At 37.4% G+C, this 25,764-nt stretch overlaps 1 protein-coding gene across 5 annotated transcripts in view; it reads left to right on the forward strand.

Moving 5' to 3' along the window:
• Positions 1–25,764, forward strand: part of FHIP1A (FHF complex subunit HOOK interacting protein 1A) — a 104,318-nt gene that overhangs the window by 65,245 nt on the left and 13,309 nt on the right. For all 5 annotated transcript variants that reach the window (XM_069785154.1, XM_069785168.1, XM_069785163.1 and 2 more), the window contains 5 exons: positions 691–1,317; positions 6,153–6,311; positions 8,529–8,615; positions 20,564–20,731; positions 24,454–24,533. In XM_069785154.1, the coding sequence (XP_069641255.1) occupies positions 691–1,317; positions 6,153–6,311; positions 8,529–8,615; positions 20,564–20,731; positions 24,454–24,533 (1,121 nt within the window). The remainder of the gene's footprint in view (positions 1–690; positions 1,318–6,152; positions 6,312–8,528; positions 8,616–20,563; positions 20,732–24,453; positions 24,534–25,764) is intronic.

The raw sequence follows: 25,764 nt of genomic DNA on the forward strand, positions 1-25,764 counted from the left end.
TCATGTTAGGGGAGCTGCTGTTCCTTTGTATTTTTGTGGCAATTATCCTCCACAAAAAGGCTAAAGACAGTGGTTGTTTCACAGACAACAAGCTTCATTGACTGCGTGCAGAACAGAATTTAATCCAGTGGTATAAATGCTGGGATGAGAATTGTTACTCAATCCTAAATCTATATTGAATGTTGCAAGAGTGTGTGGGTATCAGTGGCCATTTGGCATCATATAAGATGTGGCAAGGAAAGACCAGCTCTGTGGGCTTCTGCATCTCATCATATTGATACTCCTGAGCACAGTTACTCTGGCTGAAGAGCAGGCCCTTTGATTTCAGTCCTCTGTGACAAAGAAACTTACTTCAAACATCATTGAAACTCAATTTCCGAAGGCTAAGGGAACCTAGTTTAAACTTCATACTAGTTTAAACAACCATACTTCAGAGAACCCCAAGTTTCAGCAATAGGACAAGTGGCAAATTCAGGTGCATATAAAAAAATAAAGTGAACAAAAGCATTACGTTTTGGCCTCGTACATGCCAAATGTGAAACTTTTCAATTTATTAGGAAGTTTGACAGACAAAAACTAAAAGCATAAAAAGAGTTTGCACTTTTGGTGTTAAGAATTTTGATGCTTTTTTCCCTTATGGGGTAAGTTCATATTTTTTAAAAATGCATTCAAATAACTGTTTCTCTTTAGGTTCTGAAAATCTTAGAGAAGCATGATCCTTTGAAAAACACTCAGGCAAAGTATGGGGCGATTTCACCTGATGAGGCCAGCACTGTTCAGAATTATGTGGAGCACATGCTTTTCTTATTAATTGAGGAGCAAGCAAAGGATGCCTCAATGGGGCCTATTCTGGAGTTTGTGGTCTCAGAAAACATCATGGAGAAGCTTTTTCTTTGGAGCCTACGTCGAGAGTTCACTGATGAGACAAAAATCGAGCAACTCAAAATGTATGAAATGCTAGTAACCCAGTCCCATCAGCCTTTGCTGCATCACAAGCCCATCTTGAAGCCTTTGATGATGTTGCTGAGTTCCTGCTCAGGAACAGCCACTCCAACAGTGGAAACAGAGCTGGTCATCCTCTTGAACCAGCTCTGCTCTATAATAGCCAAAGATCCCTCCATTTTAGAACTGTTTTTCCACACCAGCGAGGACCAAGGAGCTGCCAATTTCCTCATATTCTCTCTGCTGATTCCCTTCATCCATCGAGAAGGAACAGTAGGCCAACAGGCCCGTGATGCGCTGCTTTTCATAATGTCTCTGTCTGCAGAAAACAACGTTGTTGCAAACCACATAGCAGAAAACACCTATTTTTGCCCAGTAAGTTGTTCTTCTTTTGCTTGATCTTCAATGCTAAACTGCGCTCCCTGTATTCTTCTCATCATTTTCTGTCATTTTTTGATAAAGATGTGTTATAATGCATTTGTTTCTGTTGACAGCTGTTTCACAAATTGTAATGCTATTCAAGCTAGCCCCACTGCCAAACATAGTCTTGCTTCTTGTTTCCATACCAGTGTCTTGTGCTTTTGGGCCAACACAAGTGTCTTTGCAGTCATGCAGTGAATTGAATTGGGAAACTGATGGAAGTTATAGTGGAACTTGGTGGGAGGGAAACCTGTTCTGTCTCACTGTGGGGCCCTTATGAGATTCTGGGGGTGAAGGGAGTGAGAAATGGGAACAAGGTGTTCTGAGGCTGTTGTTTCTCGTGGCAGTGCAAGCTTAAGTGGGCTGTGCTTGCCACACTGTAATATCAATTCAACAGTTCAAAAAATAAGTGTGAAAATAGTGTGTTATAGCAATGTAATATTTTTGCAAGGTAAAAGGGAGACTTTGTCACAGGATTAGATGTTTCCATGGCTGTCTCAGGCAAACCACAATCTTGCTATGTTGTACTCTGTTAAAAATTTGGTAGTAGCGTTGCGTTGTTACATCTGGCAAATCAATCTCACTACATGAATAGAAAACCTTTGCTGTTAAACAAGTAAGTAATCTAATTTAACAAAGAAAGCTGCCCTACTGCAGTTTTAAAGCTAAAGCAGAATGCACATGACAACACCTGCTTCTTCACGCCTTATTGAAAAATCATTTTGAGATCTACAATGGATGGGTTCAAAACCAAGTATCATTCTGTAGAAAAGTTGCTCTTGTGTGCCAGTTTTTGGACTGATTCTTTTATCTTCTACATGCCTTGCGTTTTAGTTTAATAAATGCCAGAAAAAATGGAGGGGAGCCTTACATAGGGCAGAGAGCTTTAGAGCAGAGACACTAGAATTCTTGCCTTAAGCATTAGTGCATGACAGCAATTCCAGCTGTAGGTTTCCATTTACTCTGAGGTTGTTATGTCCTTTAAGCAGTAAGGCAGAGCCAGATATGCAGGTTGGAGGAGGCCTACAAGTTCCAAATCAAAACTTATAAAAGGTTTCCTTTGTCAGTGGTATATATTGCATCAAATTTCTTGTCCTGAGAGACTCCAGTTGACCTTGTGTAATAGATGCTGCTAAAGAACATGAACTTGATTCTCAAACTGTCCCTGGGACAAATACCATTATTGGATCCATGCTATAACTTCCATAATTACATCTTCCAATTAATTTAAAACAAAACAAACAAACAAAAAAAACCCACAAAACCCCCAGCCTTTTTACAATGAAGATAAAAGCCAGCTATATTAACCTTCGAACAACAGGGAGCCATGATTGACAATCATTCTAATTAGGAAGGCTTCTTGTCAAAATGTGCTAAAATCAGACTTTTCTGAATAGTAATGAGTGTCCTAAGTCTATAATAAAACTTTAATGCAATGCCATAGAATTAGCTCACTAGCACAACATCTTTTTTGAATTTGAGTGTAATGAGCTGAAGGAACAGGTTTTGTTCTGGTGGAATACTCTGTAGGTGTCAGTGGCATTGCTGTATATCAGTCAAATCAGTGCAGATGAGGCCTCAGCTACTCTGCAAAACAGCTAGCGCAGTCCTGTGCTGATAGGAGTGGCATTTGGATGGCACTGTGTTGATGCTATCTCTGGTTCTGGGGCTGAGTTGGTTGGTAGCATATAGGGTTTTCTTTACCATGCCTTATTGCATAGTATAGACATGCCCTAGGGCGGGGTCTGGCCATAAATCTTTGCTGCCTCATATACCTGAACCAGTGTTAGATCTGTGCTGAAGTGATCCTGAAGGCTTTCTTGATAGTATTTTTTGAGCTCACTTTGGTTAGCAGCTTTTTAGAACAAGATTGTCCATAGTATTCAAAACTGTAGGTGAATAAACTATAAAGGAAGGGGACAGGCTGCAGTAAGATACATCACTAACAAATGTTTTCAAAACAGAATATGTAGACAAGGCTTTCTGATTTTATAGAGATTTTCCTGCCATATCATTTTTATCATGTTTTGACCTGAAAGTTTTCTGAATCTGATTGAAGATATTATCTGTTCAGCATTATAGTAAGAAAACAATGTTTCTGAAGGATTTTGAGCAGGATAGCATCTCAAAGTCTCTCCATAAAACTGTATCTGTAAATACCTCGCAGCTTAGGAAAGCATGTATTAAAACAGGAGGAGGTATGGCTCTGCAATGTCCTTGAAAAGTTGAGGCTACACAGAGGTAGACTATGGATGTGGGAGGAAAGGGATTTATTAAAGGGAAGGAATTGGCCAGATAGCAATTGATTATATATTAACAAATTTTAATCATATAAAGTGTCTGGGATTGCAAATCATATAGTCAGTGTCTTCCATGAGTTAAGAGAAAATAAATGAATCAAGACTGGTTTGCAGAAAGACTCACGACTCGATGGTGAGAAAAAAAGAAAACCTGCTGGAAATGCTTGTAAAAGTAGATGAGCATGTAGGGTTGACATGACAAATGTTGGGAGAAGTTTAAAAGGACACTGCTCTGGGTAAAACAAAAAATAAAACCAATCTTGCCCTTCCAGGATGTGCACTCATTCATTTCCTTCCCTTTCAGATTTTTTAAAGTCATGTTTATCATTTTGCTGATTAAAACTCCATAATGTGGTCTATATATGTGCATTGTTTTATGTGTGAAGAGTTCTGTTGGTAATTTCAAATGGTAATCCTGTTTATACCATATACTTTCTACGAAAATTTTCAAATGTTTTTTACGTAAAGAGATGAAATTGCTTCCAGTGGCTACTCTCAGTGCTTTAGAAACATAATTTCATAGAGCCATTTGTGTTGTACTTCATAGCAAATCCAAGAGCTTTTTAAACTTTACAGATTTTAGCATCTATATCTGTCACTTCTTACTTCAGTAAGTCAGACAAACTAAAGAATTCTTCACTTCAAGACATTGACTGATAGTGAGTTCACTGCCCCTTTTTGTGGAGAGTAGTACATTTTGTTCAAGGTTGGTTCCTTGTGCTTAAGGACTAAACTTCCATATGAAGGAGAAATGTGGATAGTCCACAGCTCTGAAAATCGGATTGCTTACTGAGAGGGTAAGTATGTGTTTATGAATAGCAATTAAATTTTAAGCAGACAACGGAAAATCAAGTGTGCAACACAAAAGAAACTCAAGTTCTCTCTTCAGAATTCTTTGCTTCCTAGAGCTGTCTGAAGCCTGGGTTTGTGAGTGTAAGTGTGTGTGTGTGTGGGGGGGGGGGGTTACGTATAGGTAGTTCTATAGGCCTAGTAAGATCTTCCCAACTTTTTGCTTTTAGCTCTTCTACCATGAGAGACAGAGAAAGCAAAAAAGATTCTGGTTATAGAAGGTGATTGTCCAAATAAAGCTTTTAACATATCTCCAGCATCTTTCTTTATATATCTATGTATATATGTGTATAAAAAAAAGTAGCACAGTGTGCTAAAGCAGTGAATTTTCCACAGTATTCCCCCCCCCTTAATATTTAGCTTAATTATGTATGCCAGAATAAATCCATCTTCAAAATTATATGATTTAGGAATGGAAAGTATTCAGAAAGACAGTCTTTGTCTGACTGGATGGTTTAGCAATCATAATTGGTTATGCTTGCGTATGATCAAAACCTGAATGCCCTTCCTTGAACCCTTGGTCTTTTATGTGTTAGAAAACAAAGAGTTGACAATGTGCAGGTCAAACAGTTGTGTTTCATCTGAGCTTTGACTGTCTAGCCCTGTAGGTGCCAAGTAGCCCTTTGTAGAAAGAGGAAAAATTCTTACAAGAGTCTGTTGAATGAAAACTTAAAAGATTGCCATCAGGCTGAGTCTTAATGTTCCCATTAAAATGAGGATCATCTTAAAAATTATTCTGAAGTTGTATAAAATCATGTCAGAAGGATAAGAGTTGTAAATAACATTTAGAAAGTTTCCAGCTTCAAATAACTTTAATAATTAAAAACTTGGTCTGAAACTACCAATACTCTAGATATATTCAGTTAAATTTAAAAAACCTTTTTGGAAGTATGCTTTTTAAATTGTAACTAAAAACACAATCTTATGCTTCAGTGATATATTCTACATAAATCATCTGTAAGGCTTAATGTCACTGGAAACAATGTTTACACAGTAACTTATTTCAGGCTTTTTTATTTCTTCCCCTCCCGCTTCCAAATAAATAAGAAAGGAAAATGAGAAATTATGAACAGTTAGAATTTTTTTTAAGTGGATTCAGCTGAGTCCAAGTGCCTAGGAATGAAAGTTAACAGATACCTGTGGTTTATATGAAGCTCAACTTCATTTTTGTTGATGGGGGCACTTTCTCCTTCCCTTTCTAATGTTTCATATTTCCAAGTGAAATGACTTCATATAGGAATGTGTGAGCAGTAAGATTCAAATCACCAACAAAAGACATATATATATGGCAGTGATGGCTTCTTCTGGAAGGGACTGAAGGAAAGTGTAAAATTATTTTAGAAGCATTTAAAAAGAAGTATTTAAAAATAAATTATAACTTTGGGTTAAAAAAAAAAAGACAACCTGAATTTCTCCATCACTTTCTCCTAAATACCAACTCTTGAAAGAAGGATATTATATAGAATGCTCTTTAAAATATTCATGTCTTTCTGTGACAGGACTCTTTCAAAAGGAAATGAAATTAATCTCAACACTCTTTTATGTTACTAAAACTAATAAGAGAAACCATTTGTGGCATTGCCATTCAAGTAGGTGGACAGTTGGAACGTAAGTAATTTCTCTTCTGTTTTTGAAATACAGGTGCTAGCAACAGGACTAAGTGGCCTCTATTCATCTTTGCCTACAAAGCTGGAAGAAAAAGGAGAAGAGTGGCATTGTCTCCTGAAAGATGACTGGCTCTTGTCACCAGCCCTTGTACAATTCATGAATTCCCTTGAATTTTGCAATGCTGTGATACAGGTAATGGAGCAGAGTTGGCCTGTCCTTCCGAAGTAGTAGTGTTTTATATATTCTGCAAAAGTTTGTAAATTATAGCGTTTATTTACTTTTATTAATGGCATGGACTTTTTAAGTTACACTAAAATTAGTTATAAAATGGATGCATTGTGCTGTTTGTCCTGGTTATAGGGATGAATTAATATGTTCTTGGTTTTCAGGTGACAAATGTTTCAAATGAAAGCAGTAAATTTGTGTGGCAGCATGATATTTCATTATGTCATTGGGAGGATTTTCTGTTTTTTAAAAAAAAAAAGTTTATCGCATTTTAATACCACTGTTGATACTAAAAGAAAATTGAATGCCTTTACATGTGGGAAAAAGTAGACTTTATATATTTAAGTGCTGAATACCATTCTGTGTTTGTCTAAGCTTTCATAATAGTGTACAAAAGAAAACAGTCCATTTTGCCTGTTGGCGAGTACTGCATAAAGCAAGCTTTCCAAGCAGAATTTAGCTATATTCCTAGAAATATAAATTCATTTTAGATTGGCCTGTTTTGAATCCACTCTCTGTTCTTAATGATTATTTCTTGATTACATTTTTTTTTTCTGGCTTTGATCCCTTACTATTTTTTTTCTCTGATCTAAACATAATTTTTTTTGGTTTTTTTTAATATTGTTTTTAAGGCTAGAAAACCCTATAGAACCCTTATCCAGTATTTTATTAAAACATGATATAAATTTTACAGAAACTGTAGATTTACATGTTACTTGAAGAAATGTGAATAGGATTGAAAATTTAGTCACATTTACTGTTAAAAGATATGTTTTAGTGAGACGTGTGCAAAATACAGTAAAGTAGCTGATTGACTATTACAGCATTGAACAAGCGAAAATAATAATAGCTGTCATTCTTTAAATGCAATATATAAGGTTTTTAACATGCTTGTTTAAATGTGACAAGGAGACAATATTCATTCTGATGTCTAAGCAGAATTTTTCTACAGATCTACATTTGCAGGAGGTCATATGTGATACTTTTTTAAAAAAAAATGATATAAAGGTTACTGCAGACAAATTAAAGAAGAACATATTATTTTAAAACCACTTTTCAAATAAACTCAAAATGGTTAAGGATCTTCAACTGACAAGCAGAAAGAGCAGTTTCTGACTGCTGCTTGATTGTGTTTTCATAGTCTTTCTCCAGCTGAACTGAAAGCTCAATTACTGCAGGAATTTTTGCTCTGTGCATGGAATGGTCTTTGTGGTGTGGCTTGTTCTGTGTTGACCCAAAAACTTTGACCAGAGATTAAAAAGGGACAGTGTAGCCAAGACCTCCTTCCATTTACTACTTTTTCCCTGGATCACAGCATAGGAAGGGCAACCCTTTTTCTTCTCCTTTCCAAAGTAACTGTTACAAATTAAAGGAAGTCTGGGAAGAATTGCAAGTGGGAGAATGTATTTGTGGCCACATGTAGGCTGTGATATTCCAGGTTCTATGTGAACTTCAAACAGAATATGTTAACTTAGAACACTTCTAATGGAATTTTTTCCTGCTTTTATCAAATTTCTTTTAAATGCATGAATTGATAATATGTTTTCCTTTTGAAAACAAAACAAATGCTTCATTATAAAAGTAAATTTTTGGCTTCTAATAGCAGTTAATTTTTTAAAGCTCCTAACCAGCCTATTGATTGAATAATGTAGGCTTTGTTTTCATTTCTGTTTGTTTTACAGTGACTGGGAGAAGGGCATGTGAACAATATGTTCTTACCCTATAGCTAGAGAGTGCTTTGGTTTACCTACTCTTGAACCATAGGAAAGCAGCTGTTCTGCTTTTTCTTCTTGTAAGAGGACAAGTTAACAATGGCAAATCCACCTTCAAGTGACCCTGACGAGGTTGCAGGAGCTAAATTTAGAATCTCAAATCTTCCTTTAATGCATGGGTATACACACTTTTCTGTCCATCCATTCATCTTTGTCAGCGTGCAGGGAGATTGAAAAGCTCTGTTCTCTAAATTTGGCAGGCTTACTGTAATTAAACATAGTTTGTGTATTTCTTTGCGGAAGGAAATATCTTTAAGAACCTGAATCATAGCAAATGCTGGTGTGAAGGACAAATGAACATGTCTTGTTAAATGGGAAAGGGTTTTGGTAGCGGATAAGAGTAGTCTGTGCCCTGTCTTATTTTAAATCTCATTGGAACTGTTCTGTGTCTTTCTCTCTTCCACCCTCTTAGGTGGCACATCCCTTGATACGTAACCAGCTTGTGAATTACATTTACAATGGATTTTTGGTGCCAGTAATGGCTCCTGCGCTCCATAAGGTCAGTGGTGTATGCAAGCATGACATGAAATAATAACGGGCAAAAGCGTTATGGATGATCTCTGTGTAAAGATACTATTAATTACACTGTCAGTAGTGACTTCCATATAATTGAGTAAGTTTCTAGGCTAACTTCCCATCTTTTTATTCCATACTTTCTGTTTACATTATACAGATTATTAAGCAACATATTGGTATTTCTGAAAATGTTTAAAATTCTTAAGTGAAATGAAGAACCAAAATATTTTTGTTGCACTAGGCTGATATATCATCAAAAAAGCAGTGACTTTTTAGACAACATTTCGTCATGGCAGACATGATTCCATGAGTGTTTTTTTTTTTTTTTTCCAAATGAACACCTTCCAAAAGGAAAATGCCCACGAGGAAAATGTACAGTCAAGAAATATTATGCTAATTTTAGCAAAGTTGGTATTGTTTTGTAGTTCCTTATCACAGTTGGTAGAGCTATTTTCATAAAGTGGAGAAGAAACGGAGTTTGGTATCAATTTTCTAATGTATTAGGATGCAATTTATGTTGGTTTGAAGAAAAAAAAAATCTATTTTTCTTTGAATTTAGGGGTTATCCTTTGCAAAATATGTCACTGATTTTGGTGAATTACTTAATTTATTATTTTTTTGTTAGGCTGCAGCAAACTACATTTCCAACTGTTGCAGAATATGTCAATTAACAGTCCTCATTGCCCTGTAAAAAGAATACCTTGTTTGAGGAGAAAAAGTAGGAATTGCTGAGAGTAAAAATCCACAAAAACTGCCAGGAGAGGACTAATAAATTACTTTTTGAAGGTCTACTAATTTTTACTAAGCCTGCCAAGCAGAAAGCACTGCACTTGTTCCATTTTCTGAGAGGCTAGTTAAACACTGTACCCCGCTTTCTAGTCTAGGACTTGTCTTGGCAATGCACACAATTCTTCGTGGTAAACAATCACTTACTAAGAAAGTAATAAAGCAGTATAGAATCTTCTTCAATGATTCAGCAGATCTCAAACATTTGGGAACTTGGCAAGGGCCGAAATAAAATTTGGCTGCCATCCAGATCAAGATTGTAGACTGTCATTGAGATAGTTCACCTCCTTACCTGGCAGTAATTTTTTTCTATTCGTGTGTCTTGACTTAATCCCTTACCAAAACAGGGAATTAGAATCAGAAGTGAAAAGCTAACCAGCTTTAGGTCGAGGTCATGGATAACAAGGGAGATAGCAGAATGTAGCTGTGGGATTCTAGTCTTAGTGTGGGTACTGTTTTCACCTATGAAGTACTTAGGACAAATTGTAGGTTGTTTTGAATACTACCATGCTGCTGAATGCCATTCTTATTGGTCTGTAGATCTGCTAACCCCCTATTGGGTTGATTATTTCCCTGTTGAAGTTACTTAAATCATTTAAAGCATGCTGTTCTTATTACTTTTTTTTAATGTGATGAAAATTTTGTTAAACCTCATTTATATACTCTGAAATTGGGTGAAATCATATTTCTCTTGAAAATTGAGATGTTGGCTGCTAACGTATATGAGTGTCAAGCCTAGATCTTTCCTGGACCCTGACATTCTGTTTGGTGCCTTGTTCTTCCAGTAATAAACCTTTCCTTGATTAGCATTAAGTTTGATTTTTTCCTCTTTAAAAATTAACTACTTATGTGCATAAACTTCAAATGCGTTTAATGGAGAAGATGGATTGCACCATCTAGTGGATCTGATACAAGACTCTCACATATGTGAGACCAAAACTCCATAGCAAGAGGAAACAAGTAAGTAGAGGCACATTTGACCTCTTCAGTTTTTCTGTGCTATGCCCCGCATTAATTTAACAGAAAATAACTATTTTACATCTTTGCTTTTGGGACAGATGTCTATGCGCTTTGACAGATAATTATGCTGCAACAGCTCTTTCACACATTAAAATAATTTCTAGATGCCATTGAAAACATTCATGCTAAGTTGAGGAGTAGGTTTTGGAAACTGTATTGCCCATTTGGGGACTTAAGTGTTGTAATTAACCTTTAGGTTAAGAAAAAAATTGTGAAGGCCCAAAACAAGAGAAAGGCCAGATGCACCATGATGGTTTTTAAAACAAGTTCTTTCATTGAACACAATACTAAATGGATCTTGATTTTTCTTTTAAACTCAGTGAAGTTGGTTTGGTATCCTAAAGTCTACTTGTGGCTGAAGATTTTAGGTTTTATCCAGTCATTCAGTTCAGGTTGTTCTGACTTATTCTGGCTTATGAGTTCAAATACAATGAGTAATGGAGCATGGTATAAATACCTGATTAGAAAGACAGATCTGTGGAAGGTTAAAGGGAGGGGTGGTAAGAGATGATAATTATTAGTACATCTTCCCAAGGTGTCCCTATAACTCTTATTTCTAGAATTTAACAGCTGCTTCTGATAACTCTTGGTGATACACATGAACAGAAGGATGGAAAGGAGTCCAGACCTCATGTGGCATTCAAGCCTTGACATCCCACATCCAGTCTGGCACCCATGGTTCTACCTTAATGTAAAAATTGGAAGGGAGATGAGCTTCTGGCTCTGCTCTTGAATGACTATTGGGTAGGCATACTACTTCAGACCTGTTCTCTCTGTACTATATTTTAGTTTTTCTTCAAGAAGTAATGTTTTGAGGAAAAAATTGCTCTGCAGCAAGACACAGAATTGCATATATTGTTTTTGCAAAGACAGCTCCAGTCAAAAAAATGTAAACATCTAGGAAAGAAGTCTTAAATCTTTTCTGTTCTCAGTGTGATAGAACTTGATTTCTGTTTAAAACAACAGTAGCAATGTAAACAAGTAGTTAATGTGACTTCCTGTCTGATCACCAAATCAAATTTAGTTGATTCAAGTCTATAAAATAAAACAAGCCAAATAGCTGTGCAAGCACTATTAGATAAATCGTGTAGCTAAAAATCTTACTAGCTTTTAATCCCTCATGGAATAACAACATCATCAGTTTGCCTTTACAACTGATGTATTCAGATATGAGCAAAATGTCTGGTATGAGGAGGTTTACTCACTTTTGGATTAAAGCTAAGCCTATATTGTAGATGATAGGTGCTGTCCAGTCTCTTCCTTCCTCCTGTCTTTTCACAGAATTACAGAATGGGTGAGGCTGGCAGACACCTCTGGAGATCATCCTGTCGAACCCTCCTGCTTAGAGCAGAGTCAGCTAGAGCATGTTACTCAGGGATGTGTCCAGTTGGATGTTGAATATCTCCAAAGCTGGAGATGGTACACCTTCTCTGGGCAACACTGTTCCAGTGTTTGACCACCCGTACAGTAGAAAAATGTGTGGTCTTTGATTTTTTTTTTTTTTAATTATTTTTTTATTTTTCCTGATGTCTGGTTGGAATTTCCTGGATTTCAGTTTGTGGCCCATTGCTTCTTGTTTGTCCTTTCACCGGGCACCACTGAGAAGAGTTTGGCTTCATCTTCTTTGCTTCTTCCCAGCAGCTGTTTGCACACATGGATAAGATCCTGCCTGAGCCTTCTCTTCTTCAGGTTGAACAGTCACAGCTTTCTCAGCCTCTCCTCATATGATAGATGCTTCTATCCCATAATTATCTTTGTGGGCCTTTGCTGGACTTGACCCCCACCAACCTGCTAGGAATACTTTTCTTAATGTAGCCCAGGAGGCTGTGGGTCATCTTTGTCACAAGGGCGCATTGCACAAGTGTGCACTCCATCTCGTCATCTAGGTCATTAATGAAGAAGTTAAACAGTATTGGCCCCAGTGTAGACCCCACATCACTGGCCTCTAGCCAGGACTTTGCATTGCTGATGACAATCCTTTGAGCCCAGCAGTTCAACTAGTTTTTGATCCACCTCACTGTCCACTTATCAGTGCGTTCTTCGTAATTTTGTCTATGAGGATGTTGTACAAGAGACAGTGTTGAAAGCCTTGCAAGATAAATAATAACTGATCTCCATTTATCCATCGAGCTAGTCATCTTATTGTAGAAGGCTATCAGGTTGGTCAGGCTTGATTTCCTCTTCATAAATCCATACTCCCAGTCAGCCTTCTTAATATGTTTGGAAAAGGCCTCCAGGAGGTGTTATTCCATCCCCTTCGCAGGGATTGATGTGAGGCTGAGCAGCCTGTAGTTCCCTGGATTATCCTGCTTGAAGACTGGAGTGACATGTTCTTACTTCTGGTCCTCAGGAGCCTCTTCAGGTAGCCACAACCTTTCAAAAACCTAGAGTCGCCTCAACAGTCAGGGATGCAATCTATCAGGCCCCAACAGACTCATGTATATCCAGTTTGTTTAAATGTTGCCTAACCTGATCCCCCTCCTCTAAGGGTAGGTCTTCCTTGCTCCACAGTTTCACTCTCATTTTAGGGACCTGGGATTACTGAAGACAACCTTCTTCCAGTTTAAAACATTGGACTATCAAACAAGACTTTTGGTAAAAGTAGCATCAGAATTTCAGGAAGTAGAATTTCAGTAACAGTAGTTCAGAATTTCAGTATGTGGTCCAAAGCTTTGAGATATGTATATGTGTGATCTTGAAATGTCTGTAACATTTAGGGAACTATGTACTAAGCTCTGCCTTTCTTTAATTTTTGCAGATTGTCTCCCTATACATACTTATGATATACACAGTTCACTGTGTAAGTGAAACAGTGCAAGAGTGTTGAGGATAGAGACGCGTTTCTATGAAAAAATCAGGGGGTGGGGAGACCGACATATTTTGCTTGGTGTGATTTTTATGGTTTTATTGCAGGAAGCTAGTATGGAGTTGAAAAAGAATTCGCTAGTTCAGTTTTTTGCCAGTTAAGGAAGTTTCAAATTGATTGGGCTAGCTAGCTGGCTTGAAATAACCTCTTTTTCACAGTGAGTTCTGTGAAGGTTATTTATGTAGCAGATTAACTGCAATGTGCTTAACCCAAACATTCTGAAGTTTATGACTCCCTAACTTCATTTCTCAAAGATAAGTATCCTAAATATAGCATGTTCTTGTAGCCTAATTTATACCTGATCTGTACTAGTCTTGTCACTTTGCGTGGGTTATCCCACCTACACGTGTAATGAGCAATTGACAAATATGTTCGTATCTCAGAAGCTGCATGTTGCTGAATGGGTAGATAGAGCCAAGATTTGTATTATATAGCTAGGGATACGCATTACCTGGCTGTGCTGGATAGCCCTGTCTTGTCCTTTGGTTGTCTGGATTTTATTGTACTTTTTACAAAAGAGTTACCTCCCTTACTTCTGACATCTGAGTTTCTTGAGACATTGAAAAAAGCGATTCAATGACATTGTTCAGAGGGGTTTGTCATGTGCAAGGTCACAAATTCCTTATTTCTGTACAAATTCAGTAAAAAACAGAAGGAATTATGTATTTTGTCCATAAAGATACAGAGCTAAAGAAGAAGTTAATTTGGTAGTTTTCTTTTGCCCAAACAATCTTTTATTCTTTCTGGTCTAAGTCTCTGGGATTTAAGAAAATTAAGACTATCTGGCAGAATCTGTTCTTAATTTAAGACTGGTATTTTCTGATGGCATGTCAGTTACAACTTGAAATTATGCAGTTCTGTATGTTCTTCCCTAGGTTTTGGTGCTTAGGAAAAAAATACTTGTGAGAAGGTATAATTCTGCTCAGGCACAGAGCCATACTGTCAAATTTCTGTGACATATTTCATTGGCTAATTCTTGCTTCACTTTCAAAACTATAATTCTGGAGTTCTATCAAAAAAAATTTAAGATCTTCTGGGGCCAAAGTCTGTTTTACTAGTTCTGCTAGAGGCTGTATTGTCTTGTTTTAGTCTTTATATATTTGGTAGTAGAAGGTGCTTATTTACCTTATTCTTTTAGCACTATTGTAAAAATCTGAGTGAAATTCTTCTCAGAAGGTCTTTAATATGTATATATTTTGCAGTCAAAACCATGTGCTAGATAATTAGGAGCCACACTGTGGTATATATAAATATTATGCTATCTTTGGTACAACTCAGATTGGTTATATACATCTTTAAGTGCATATGATTTACTTTTAATTTGGCATTCAGAGAATTTGGGTGACAAAGATAGCTACTCAAAACATCTTGAGTGTTTATGTAATTTGTGTTATTTCAATTTATTGAAGATAGTGCTGAAAATTTGACAAATTATATGATAAATGCAAATTTTTCATGTCTTAGCATTTACTGCTTTACTACATGGCATTTAATTGCTAACTATAATTATTTTTCTACTTGGAAGGGTTGTTTTAATCTGAATAATGGAAAATTGTACCAGCTTTTTAGTGTAAAATGTTGCAGTTGGCCAAGTGAACAGAACTGCTCTGTGGAAGATCTGGCATGGTCCTGTCAAATAAACTTTGTCAAATGGACCTCAATTCTATTGCGCACTAACCCATCTAAATGAAAACCTCTAACACAGTGATAATTCAATAATACTTGCTTGATGATTACACAGCTCACCTAGGGGGCAATGACCTGTAAATTATAGCGTACAGATTAGAAGGAGTATCTTTATAAATATCCTACAAGACTGTTGGTTCCCATTTAGAAATAATACCACCTTTCACCTTGCTGAAAGTATTTGGACAGCTGCTGTAAAAAGGTGTAACCCAAGCATTACTGGAATACTTTGAATAGTCCCATGCTTTGGGGAAACCCATTAGTAGCTACAAAACTTAGTTTTATTGGCTACGAAGTGGCTATATGTTAAAGGTGCTTTCACTTTTTGCATCAAACACTGCAATTGAGTTGAATTTTAACCTGGTATAAACTGTAGCAGTTTATAAATGTAAGCTGAGGGAAGTTGAAGCACTTCTGATTTTTTAGTTCCCACAGCGTGCAAACTTCCTCTGTCCCTGATCCCACTTGTCCCCTCCCTCTCTTTTGCCAGGACAACTGTTCATATGGGACACTGACTGAGGTTAAAACTCACCTTTATTTCCTGGATAGTTTTAACCTATTGAATCAATTCCCTGAGCCAATTCACTGTGTGGTGAATTGAAGCATGAACTCTTCTGCCAGTATAAGCAGGGGGCAAGAAGTTGAAAATTAATAGAAAGGAGAAAAGAGTGGGAATGGTTGGACTTTTTTCATCAGTGAGGTGGGCTTATTCAGGTTTAAACTGCTTGTGGATCTAGAGGATAAGTTCTAATAAGAACATTCATGGTCTTTTCATGGGCAATATGAAATCCTTGTAGGAAGGGAAATGTGAAGGAAAGGAGGAATCGGATAGCCGAATTCCTGTAAGAGGGCATGAAGCTGTAAATTAGAAAATATATTGTGTGGATCCCAAGGGAAAATAGCCAGTAATAAAGAATCAGTGCAATTCGTCTAACACAGTGAGTATAATACATTAAACTGAACTTGCAATGACAGTAATTTCTGGCTCTTTGCTATTACTTGGCACAGTGACTTGTAAAAGCTGGATCTCTTTACACGATTCTGCTTCACCATCTAATCAGTCATCAAAGGAGGCGAGAAAAGATTTGCTAAAAATTATTATGTAATTAGAGAAGGGTATTACAAGGCTAAAAGTGGCTTTCTCTTTTCAATAATCTCTAATCAAGTATCTGTCAGACTCTCAGGTAGTCCCTTTTGTGGCAGATTACATCTTAAATATCTGTAACAACTGATTGTTGTATAGAAAAACGTGTGGATGAGTTTTTTAAATGGTATCTTTAGATAGACACTTTAAATTTGCATGTATATTGAAAAAGAAAAATTCCAGCAACTTTTTATTGTTACAACTGTGGATAATGAAAATAAAAGTGGGAGAATACTGTTCTGATTAATGCAATGGATATGGATTTTTCTTGTTTTTCATTTTAAATCCTACAGTTTTATCTTGGGAGCAGAGATATCCCTGGTCTTTACCATTAGTAGAAAAGATCTAATGCAAGGGATGCTGCTGGTGGGTTTTTATTTTTGCTGTTGTGGCAGTGGTGGATTTTAATATTGCTGAAATACCTTTATCAAAAACATAGCTTGAAATTTACTTACTTAACAAAGGGCTTTTCTAGAAAAATACCATGTCTTAATTTTATTCATCTCCCTTTGTTATGGTATTTTTCCTGATACTTGAATTGTCAGAAGTGAAAAATTTTTAAATTAAATATGAGATTTGTGGATGTATGTAAGTTTTGGCTTGTTTTTTATCATCCTTTCAAAGATGTTAAATTCTGAGGGCTAGCTAAAAGCTTACTTGGACAAATTATACTGTAATCAATGTTTACAGTGATACAAGGTTTTTGTAAGCTGCCTCACAATTTGACTGTAGTGGACATGTTTGACATGGGTAGTAAATGTTTTGTTCTCTGGGAACATTGGTTCTTTTGTTGTTTACCAAAGTACCAAGTTGAATTTATTAGAAAGGATTTCTCTACTTTCCCCAAATCTGTCTCACGAGACATTAGTTTAAGAGGAGACAACCAGCAAGTACTCTGAATGAAGCTTAATAGCGTGGCTTTGGTATCTTAGAAAACAGAGATCTTCAATAATAACTGCACAAATTGAACAAGTCTCACTTTCAACACTCAATGTATTATGTGTAATGTGATCTGTAGAAAAGGTCTACAGTTAAAAGGGGTTTTGCCAATGCTGGGTTTTGCCTAAATGTAACTAATTTCTCCAACGTCCTTCTAGTTAGCTGCAAAAAAAGCGAGTTCTCTAGAGGCTCATTCAGAGCGGGCTAATGTATCCCATGGAGTAAAAGGAAAACCAGCTTCATGGAGCTAAAATTAGCCTTTTTGAATACTTCTCTAAGTGCCTCAAATCTTTGGAAGTTACACTTACTGTCAGATATGGTGAAAGGGAGAAGCAAACACAGAATGCAAGGTGGCAAAATAAGATATAATTGTAAAGGCACAGATGTCTGCTTGCCAGATTAATTGATCTTTTTCCTAAGCAGCATACGTGGCTTTCATTTCAAATGCTGAAAAGCAATATTTTTCTTTGACTTGCTCTTGCGAGGAAGCAGAATGATGATCTCTGTGCTGGTCTGTATGGTCAAGTTGCACACAAAGGCGCACTGAGAGCGCACTGGAACTTCTAGAACATGATAGCATTAAAATCACTTGTACGGCATTAACTTGCCTGCTTTGAGTGTTGCACAGTGGGCTGTGAAATAGATCCTAGCTTTATTTATTGCAAAAGTTTGAAGGAGTGTTGTGGATAAGGCAGTGCGTTTTCATTGAAAAATTATTCTTACAAATCCACTTAAATCTTGACAAAACTTAGTCTTCTTTCCTCTTTCTCAGAAAGTGGTTAAGCAGATTCAGCAACTTCGTTCCCAAGAAGATCTAAAAACTAAGTGTAATGTGGCACCCTGCACAAAAAAACTCAATTCAAACAATTGAGATTTAACGAGGTTGTAACTCACTCCTTTGTGAACTGTCTGGGCTTCATTAATCATTGTTTGGTTCTTCTAGCTCTCTTCAGTGGTATCAGTGCAGTGTTGGCTACCGTAAACATGACTTCTTTTTTTGTCTAGTCCCCAAGCTGTTAGGAGCACTGAACATGCTCTCAGAATTGAATGTTTCTTTTCTAAAGTAGTCTCTAGCTGACTTTCTTCTGCTCTTTGTTTCATTCATGATATGCACTCTGAAAAGCAAATGGGTTTCTCTGAGTGATACAAATGTAGGATGAGATGTCCAAAGAGCATCAATTTCAGAAAAAGGTCACTGCCCTTATGAATCTGCTGGCTTTTCTTGCTTTCATTTACAGCTTTGGTATTTTATACGTATACACAGGCCCATTCCTCTGCCTTTAGCAAACATCTGTGAAACCTGCAGGCCAAGAAGGTGCTTCCTTTTCCCCATAAAGGATGAAGGAGAAGTGACACAGAGACGTAATGATGTATTATTTCTGTCTGGCCTTTCCTTGGCATGGGGTTTAAACTCTTCGATGAACTGTATGCTATCATAATGATGTCACATGATGGATTTCTTGCGCTTTGCTTTTTACAGCTTGCTGCTATAAAAAACAACAAAAAAGCCAGTTCTCAGGGCAGTAATCAACAGCTTCCACCAGAAAGCCATTCTTTTTTACCCCACAAGTCCCCACACCTTTTGGCTATTGCAAAAAAAAAAGAATAATAATCTTGGCTCCAACCAGAAACAATTTCCTTTGTTTCACAACCCTGGCTCCTTTCCTGAGCAGGTTTTTTGGTGGATGAATATGGCAGTAGTCCTATGGAAAAGCGTGTGTATGTGCATAAACAACATTTGCTTTATCACACTTACAATAATACAGAATTTGAGTTAGGGCTGTAGCCACAGTGCTAATTCAGGCAATCTGTAACTTTGGGGTGCTTAGCCTAGTAACTTTATTTTTTTTCACTTCTGAGGGAAGGAGGAATGAATTAATAAACTGTATTCCGAGTTGGAGTATATGTTAATAGATACTATTTTGTGAAAGTACTATATTCTTATTTCTGGTTTTGGTAGCACTGAACATACAATTACAGATCTAGAAAATATGTCTATAGCTGTTGCTTACTTAGCCTTATGAAGTTCACAGATCCTGTGAAAGTGTGCCTCGTTCCTTTTCTTTCACTGTTACATTTTAATGCTTGATTTTGACTAACCTTACTGCAATAAACCAAGAAGGTGAACTTATTTTCCCATCCTGGTGAAAAATTTGACTGTTGCTACTTCACTGGTGCTTTGTTTCTAATGCCAAAATGAGCTAGTAGCCCACTGATTGAGGATGGAGAAGCTGAGCATTAGAATAAAGCCTCAGAATGAGAGTGAATCAACGACCTTAACTTTAGAGCTTCTCTCTGCTCTCCACATTGGTGCACCCTCTCCATAAGGTCTGCAGGCTGCATACAGCATTCCTATGTTCTGTGTAACCAGCCAGAAGCAGCTTGTGATCTTAAATGCTTTAAAGAGAACGTTTGCAGCATGACATTACTGTGTACATGGCTAACATGCAGCATAATGGAACAGGGATTTTAATATTTACAGCTTGTTACGTAAATGTTGCCCTTCTGAGTATTTTCTAAATCCTCTTAGCTCTTAAGTGACAGCTTTGATTCTTTTTTTAATAAAATCAGTCTTTTCATTTCTCCAGCTAAGTTTGGTAAACAAAAGATGTTTAATGCTTCCTTTCATATAGGCAGATTCTTGTATTTAAGGGTTTATCTTTGTGCACTTAAGCTTATTAAGTTCCTGGGTAACTATTTTTAAAAAGCTGACTTTGCATCAGCAGTACATGGTGCAGAGGTGGCCTTTGGAATTTTCTGTGCTTTGCCAGTGTATACTGTGAATAGATAAGCTCCAAAAGATTGCAATAAGCAGAGCAGCGTGGGTTACGGTATGCAAATGTTGCATGGATATTTGAATTTTATTTTGATATACAAATAGTCAGTAGTGAAGATTTTGGGGTTTGGTTTGTGTGTCTATGTATGTATATACATACTCCTTTTAAAAATTGAGTAAGATGAGAAATTGTGCTGTGGGAAAATAAAAAGAAGGAAAATTGTGGCAAAATTCTAGATAGCTATGGGGATTTTTTCTTTAAAGCTCTAGAACCATGAGTTTGTACTGTGCTTTGATTGTGCTCTGACATTTATTTTTAATAAAGTGGTAGATGCAGGTGTTCACAACACCTGAAAATGCTTCTGAAGGATGACGGAACTGTGATGCAAAAGAGCTGACATGGGCAGAAAGGTGGTGGGGAGCTTCCAGCATGATTTGTCTCTTTGTATTTCAGTATGTGTGAGATTTCAGGTGTCAGTTTGGGGGAGGGTGTTTTTTTTCCTGGGGAAGCAAGACAGATAAGAAATGGGTTCTAAATGCTTGTGAGTCATTCAGAAGCATGCTCTTTGCAAATTTAAAAGCGAAGACCTCAATGTTTTTGTTGCAGTGTTATGTATGGAGAGCTTAGAGTGTTTGCCAGGCATACAGTTGCAGAGGGTGGATGGATATTTTGTGTGTGCAGTATATTTGCATTTACATTATTTTTGCTTGCAGGTGACTGTGGAAGAAGTGATGACTACTACTGCGTACCTGGATCTCTTTTTGCGTAGTGTTTCAGAGCCAGCCCTCCTCAAGATTTTCCTCCGTTTTATTTTGCTGCACCGACATGAGAATGTGCATATCCTAGATACACTTACTAGCCGAATCAACACACCATTCCGGGTAAGAAAAGTAGGAAGGAAGTTCAGGTACTCAGCATGGATGTAGGTTAAATATTTAAATGGCAGATTCCATATATTCAGTGGGTATCCGTTTAACTAGGAGTTTTGCCACCCCACCCCCCTCCCCAAAATGTGTGATTTCTCCACCCCCTCAATGTTATTTTTAGTGTGTGTGTGATGACATTTAGCTACCACTATACTAAGTTGATAAAAGTGTGAGGTGGTTTCACACATAGAGGAAACGGGATAGAGGGAGATGAGGTCTTCTGGAAGTCTGGAATCTGTTAGAAGATTAAAGGTAAATTTGGAAGCATTTTTATTCTGGATACTGCTGAATTAGTGCTGCCATAGATAACTCATAGATAGGGACTTATAAAATATACTTGTGACAAGGAGCATTTTTGATCTTTGGAGTTTTGCCAAGCAACAAGCATTTTCAAATAGTCCTTCTGGGAGATGATGGGAGCCCTATATGGATGTCTCCAAATTGATCCAAGTTGTGAATTGCAGTATTGACAATATATTTCTCAGGAATCAAGTCTGTATTATTATAGCATGTTTACTTAACTGTGATGTTGCCTGCTTTCTTCTTTGATTAAAAGAAGGTACTTTCTTGCTCAAGTGATCAGACTGCTGTTTCCTTTGCTTTGCTTTCACTCCCCTGTGTGGTAAGGTTTATCTCAAATTTGCACTGAGTCCCTTCTCAGCCTAGCCACAATGTACCACAGTGGCTGGAGAGCTCACTGACAACCATAGTAGTTACCTTTGCTAACGGTTGGATCTTCAGGCAGAGAAAATGACTATGTGTTGCACTGGACTACCTACCCTTTTGAGCTATACTTGGTTGGCAGTCTTGGCTGAATCTTGCATGGTGCACAGCTTCATAGATGGTATAAAGAATAAAGTTTTAGTGCAGGTACAAGAGAAGCCAGAACACCAGTATGTGCATTGAATTTGTGTATTAGGGACAGTAGCTTCATCTGAAATTTGTTTTGAAATGTGAGTGCATGCAAATATGGATATATGCTTCTGTTACTGCATCTCTAAGATGGATTAACTCTGGAAACTGAAACGGCTTCTGTCGACGAAAATGCAAATGCTGTTGTCTCTGCTAATCATTAATTACTGTTCCATAGGCAAACGAGATGGGAATTGTAAAGAATTCTGCAGCCCTGAGCAACTCAGGATCTCAGCCAAAATGGTTCTGTGATGCTAAATGAGTTTTCTGCAGTATAGCTTGGCCAAGTGCAAAAGCCAGAACTGCAACCTTCTGTGTGTTTCCACAGCACAAAAGCTACGTACATTATTACTGATGAAAATACTTACTAATAATTCACAGGGTTAAAGTCATGTACAGCCAGGTGGCCAAGAGGACTTGTAAAAATACTATCCTCTTTGTCTCCTTGAGTGTATTTTACAACTTTTCTTTTTACAAAATACAGAAATAGGCTAGTTTTATTTATTCAGGTGATTCCTGATTTGCAATATGGTTGCAAAGACAAATAAGTAATGTGTCCTTATAAACTGAAATTTCTTAAATACAGGAAAATTTAAGGCAGTAGCAGGTTTTTGAACTTTCACAGTATGAAGAAAAGTTAGACTGGGATCTCAGTAAATTTCACAGAGGAAATGAGATTTCCTGGTTTTCCCCCATGTCACCTGGCTAAAACACACCTTTCATGCAAGGATCTGACTTCTTCCAAAAGCTTGTTGTGAAGCTCTTCAAATCTGCCCTCACATTCCTATTAAGAACTCCAGTTCTGGTTATTTGTTCCTCTCTTGCCCTTTTGCTTTCTGCATCTATTTCTGTAGACATAAGGTCTTGGAGTAACTGTTGGTTCCTAGTACAAGCAGTGGACAGTGGTGGCAGGGCAACAAGTTTGAGCTCTGCTTTGCCTCGCAGCAGGCCATTTCATGAGCTTTCCCTGTTTCTCTTCCCTCTGCTTATTCCCTTTCTTTTGTTCTTCTGTGAGTGTTAGTTCAATGACCAAACTAGGGAAGGCAGTCAAAGAAACTTACTTTTCAGAGGCTATCAAGTGAGGTTCACTTAAACATTGCTATTTAACTGTTTCACAGAGGTACCTGCCAAGTAAGGGAAAATACACGTATGTGTATATATATTTTTTTAAGAAATCTATGCATTCATCTGGTCTTGGTCACTGTGCACAGCCAATCATTGTAGGGGAGCCGAGTCACTCATCTGAAGGAGAGAACTGGAAAGGGTGAAACAATCTTTAAGTTTATATTATTGTGAAAGCATGGGCTGGAGAGAGGAACATAACAATGTGCTCTTGCAGAGCTAGAATAGAGCATTTAAACAGTGGGAGCAAGGGGAGTGACTGCAGAGAAGAGGAGGAAATTCCACAGGGTGGAAAAGAAGCCATGCCCAGGCAGGATGCTGGATTTCATGCTGAATGAATTACAAAGGATGTTCAGTGACTGAAAAAACAAGGTAGAGAAATATCTGTAGCTGTTTCCTTATTTTGTCCTAATCTGTTTCTTTTGTTAGCTGCTGAAAAGTGCAATTAATTTCATATATTAATTATTTGAGTTTACATAATTAATATAGGGAGAGACAAGATTTAAACACCAACTTGAAACTTTAGGAAAAGGTCAACTTAGGCTATATGATTCTCACAAGAGTCAGCCTGGTCCTGGAGTCTAAGTCAGCTGTGAGATACTGTTTCCATGAGAGAGCAGCACAGGAGAATGTGCCTAAGGAAAAATGCATTAAGAGGCAGGGAGATAATGGTGCTGCGGTCTGTGAAAACTAGTGAAAGCTTGCAGCTCATGCTTCTACCATTTTGGACACAACTGCAGTCTAGCAAGTGTCTGGCAGGTAGAAATGTACTGTATGATAGCTTTGAAAGTGTTGTATGTCTAATTAGTGACCAAAAAAGCCTGTAGAAGGCCATGTTTCTAGTCTGTCCTAAAGCCATTGTGAAAGTGGGGTGTCGATGACAGAATGGGTATGATTTTTGTCTCTGCTGAGTGTGACTACTGAAATACCTAGTTATGGGTATGTTTGATCAGACCTTTGCTAAAGAGGCAAGCATGCAATTCCAATGAGGAATCCTACTTTTCTTTCCTTTCTTCTGGCCTCACGGAAAGAATCTTCATGCCTTGCCATAGTTCCCAGATGTTCAAGTGACCCGTAATGGTGGGGCTATGAATACTCCATATGGAGTAAATTCTGGCAAAACCGACTTGTTTAGTCCTGGTCTATGTCAGTACATTAAGCTATATTTATAGAAGCATTCAGGTTCTTAATGTGCAGAACGCTAATCATTCCTTATACTTAAAGCAACAGAAACTTGAGGCAGTTTATAACTTTTCTTTCAGAAAAGGCCTTTAGTTTGTTCAAATTCTATGTCAGAAGTAAAAACTAACATGCTATCTTGGAAGTTACAGGTTTCAATTCATGCTGAGTTAAATTAAATTAATAAATTTTAATAATATTAAGGACTGGTAAATTACTGCTTTTTTAATAACTTATTTGAAGGAAATTCTGGATTGTATTTTGTTAAAATGTAACATGTTATGTGTATAGCTCTAGAAAATGTCAAAAAAAAATCCCATGGGGTGCTGACAAAATGAAATATCACTAACAGTGTCTTATAAAGCATGATGATCTGGCAGAGCCATTTTGTAATGTAGCATGTAGGGAAGATTGGAAAGGTATAATTTCCAGATCAAAAACTGACAACATTTATCATTTTCCAGCTCTGTGTGGTCTCCTTGGCATTGTTCAGAACACTCATTGGCTTGCATTGTGAAGATGTGATGTTACAGCTAGTTTTAAGGTAAAGCCCAAACTCCTTTTTCCACTCTTCATCCTAATTCTGGGACGTACAGTCTCTGCCTATAGATGCAGAGCTGGATGAGAGTTCACAAAGAGAGCAGAAATCCAAGCAACTACCAAGATAAGAATATTTATGATCCTGACAAAAGTCTACCAGACCTGAAGAAGTGTGATTTACATCCTGTGATCTTCAGGAGCAAGAGATTTTGCTTGTGATTTATTTCTATAAAAGTGAGAGAAGAGAACCTAAGAATATATTTATTGCCTCCAAACTGCTTATTCCCTGCTTCTAAATGTGTAATTCTTCTCTCCTGCATGTTTTCTCTAGTGTATTTTACACTGTGATACAGAGCTATATACTCGTTTGCAGCTTCCACCTTCTTTTTTGTTGTTTTCTGCCTCTTTGATTCCTCTCTCACTGAGAATACTTCAGGTTCCTGAACTGCTGTAGGTAGATTGTTACGTAGCGTTGATTATTTTTGCTTTGCTTCAGAATACTCATAATTTTGGAGTGTGTATTAGGTGAGAATTGATTATTTATTTCAAAATATTGGTGTAACTGAATTAATTGGGCTTTTAGCACTGTAGATCGTATGAACGTTTCGGCTACTGTCTGTCCCTCCATCCACAGGCATTAAGGTGAAATGCCCTATAGGGCTGGCTGTGGTGCCTGGCAATGCTGTTAGGACCTCTGTGAATTCAAGTATGTCACTGCTCTAACAGCAGTAGAGTGCTGTATTTAATCTTCTTTTTGTTTATTTAGGGAATCTTTTAGAATTTGTTTGCATTTTAAATGGTGCAACATCAGTCCAGTTAACACTGAGGCTCTTAATAAAGTGCTTTTAAAAAGTTGAACAAAAGTGCTCTGAAGAAGTTCAATACAAGACCGTGTTTCCTCTATTCTTTCTACTCCCCGTAGCTTATTCCCTCTGCATGAGAGCTCAGTCTTGATCTACTGCAGTAAAACACCTTGATGACCCTTCCCTCCTTTTTGCTGGCTGCTTGCCTGGCAAACGTAAACTGTCTCTCTCTGCATTTCCCAGGAAAGCAAATAAATTAAGGATTCTGAGACAGGACTCATTCATAGTGGGACCAAACCGCACTGCTGGCCTTTGACATCTGCCCATCCCACACTTCCTCCATCCCTTCTGACAGCAAGTTTGCTCTGACCTGCAAAGGATTGTTCACTTCCCTGTTCTGATGCAACTGATCTCCTATCTCTACTCATTTTG

Source organism: Haliaeetus albicilla, chromosome 1 (assembly GCF_947461875.1).
Source record: "Haliaeetus albicilla chromosome 1, bHalAlb1.1, whole genome shotgun sequence".
In the NCBI taxonomy this organism is placed as follows: domain Eukaryota; kingdom Metazoa; phylum Chordata; class Aves; order Accipitriformes; family Accipitridae; genus Haliaeetus; species Haliaeetus albicilla.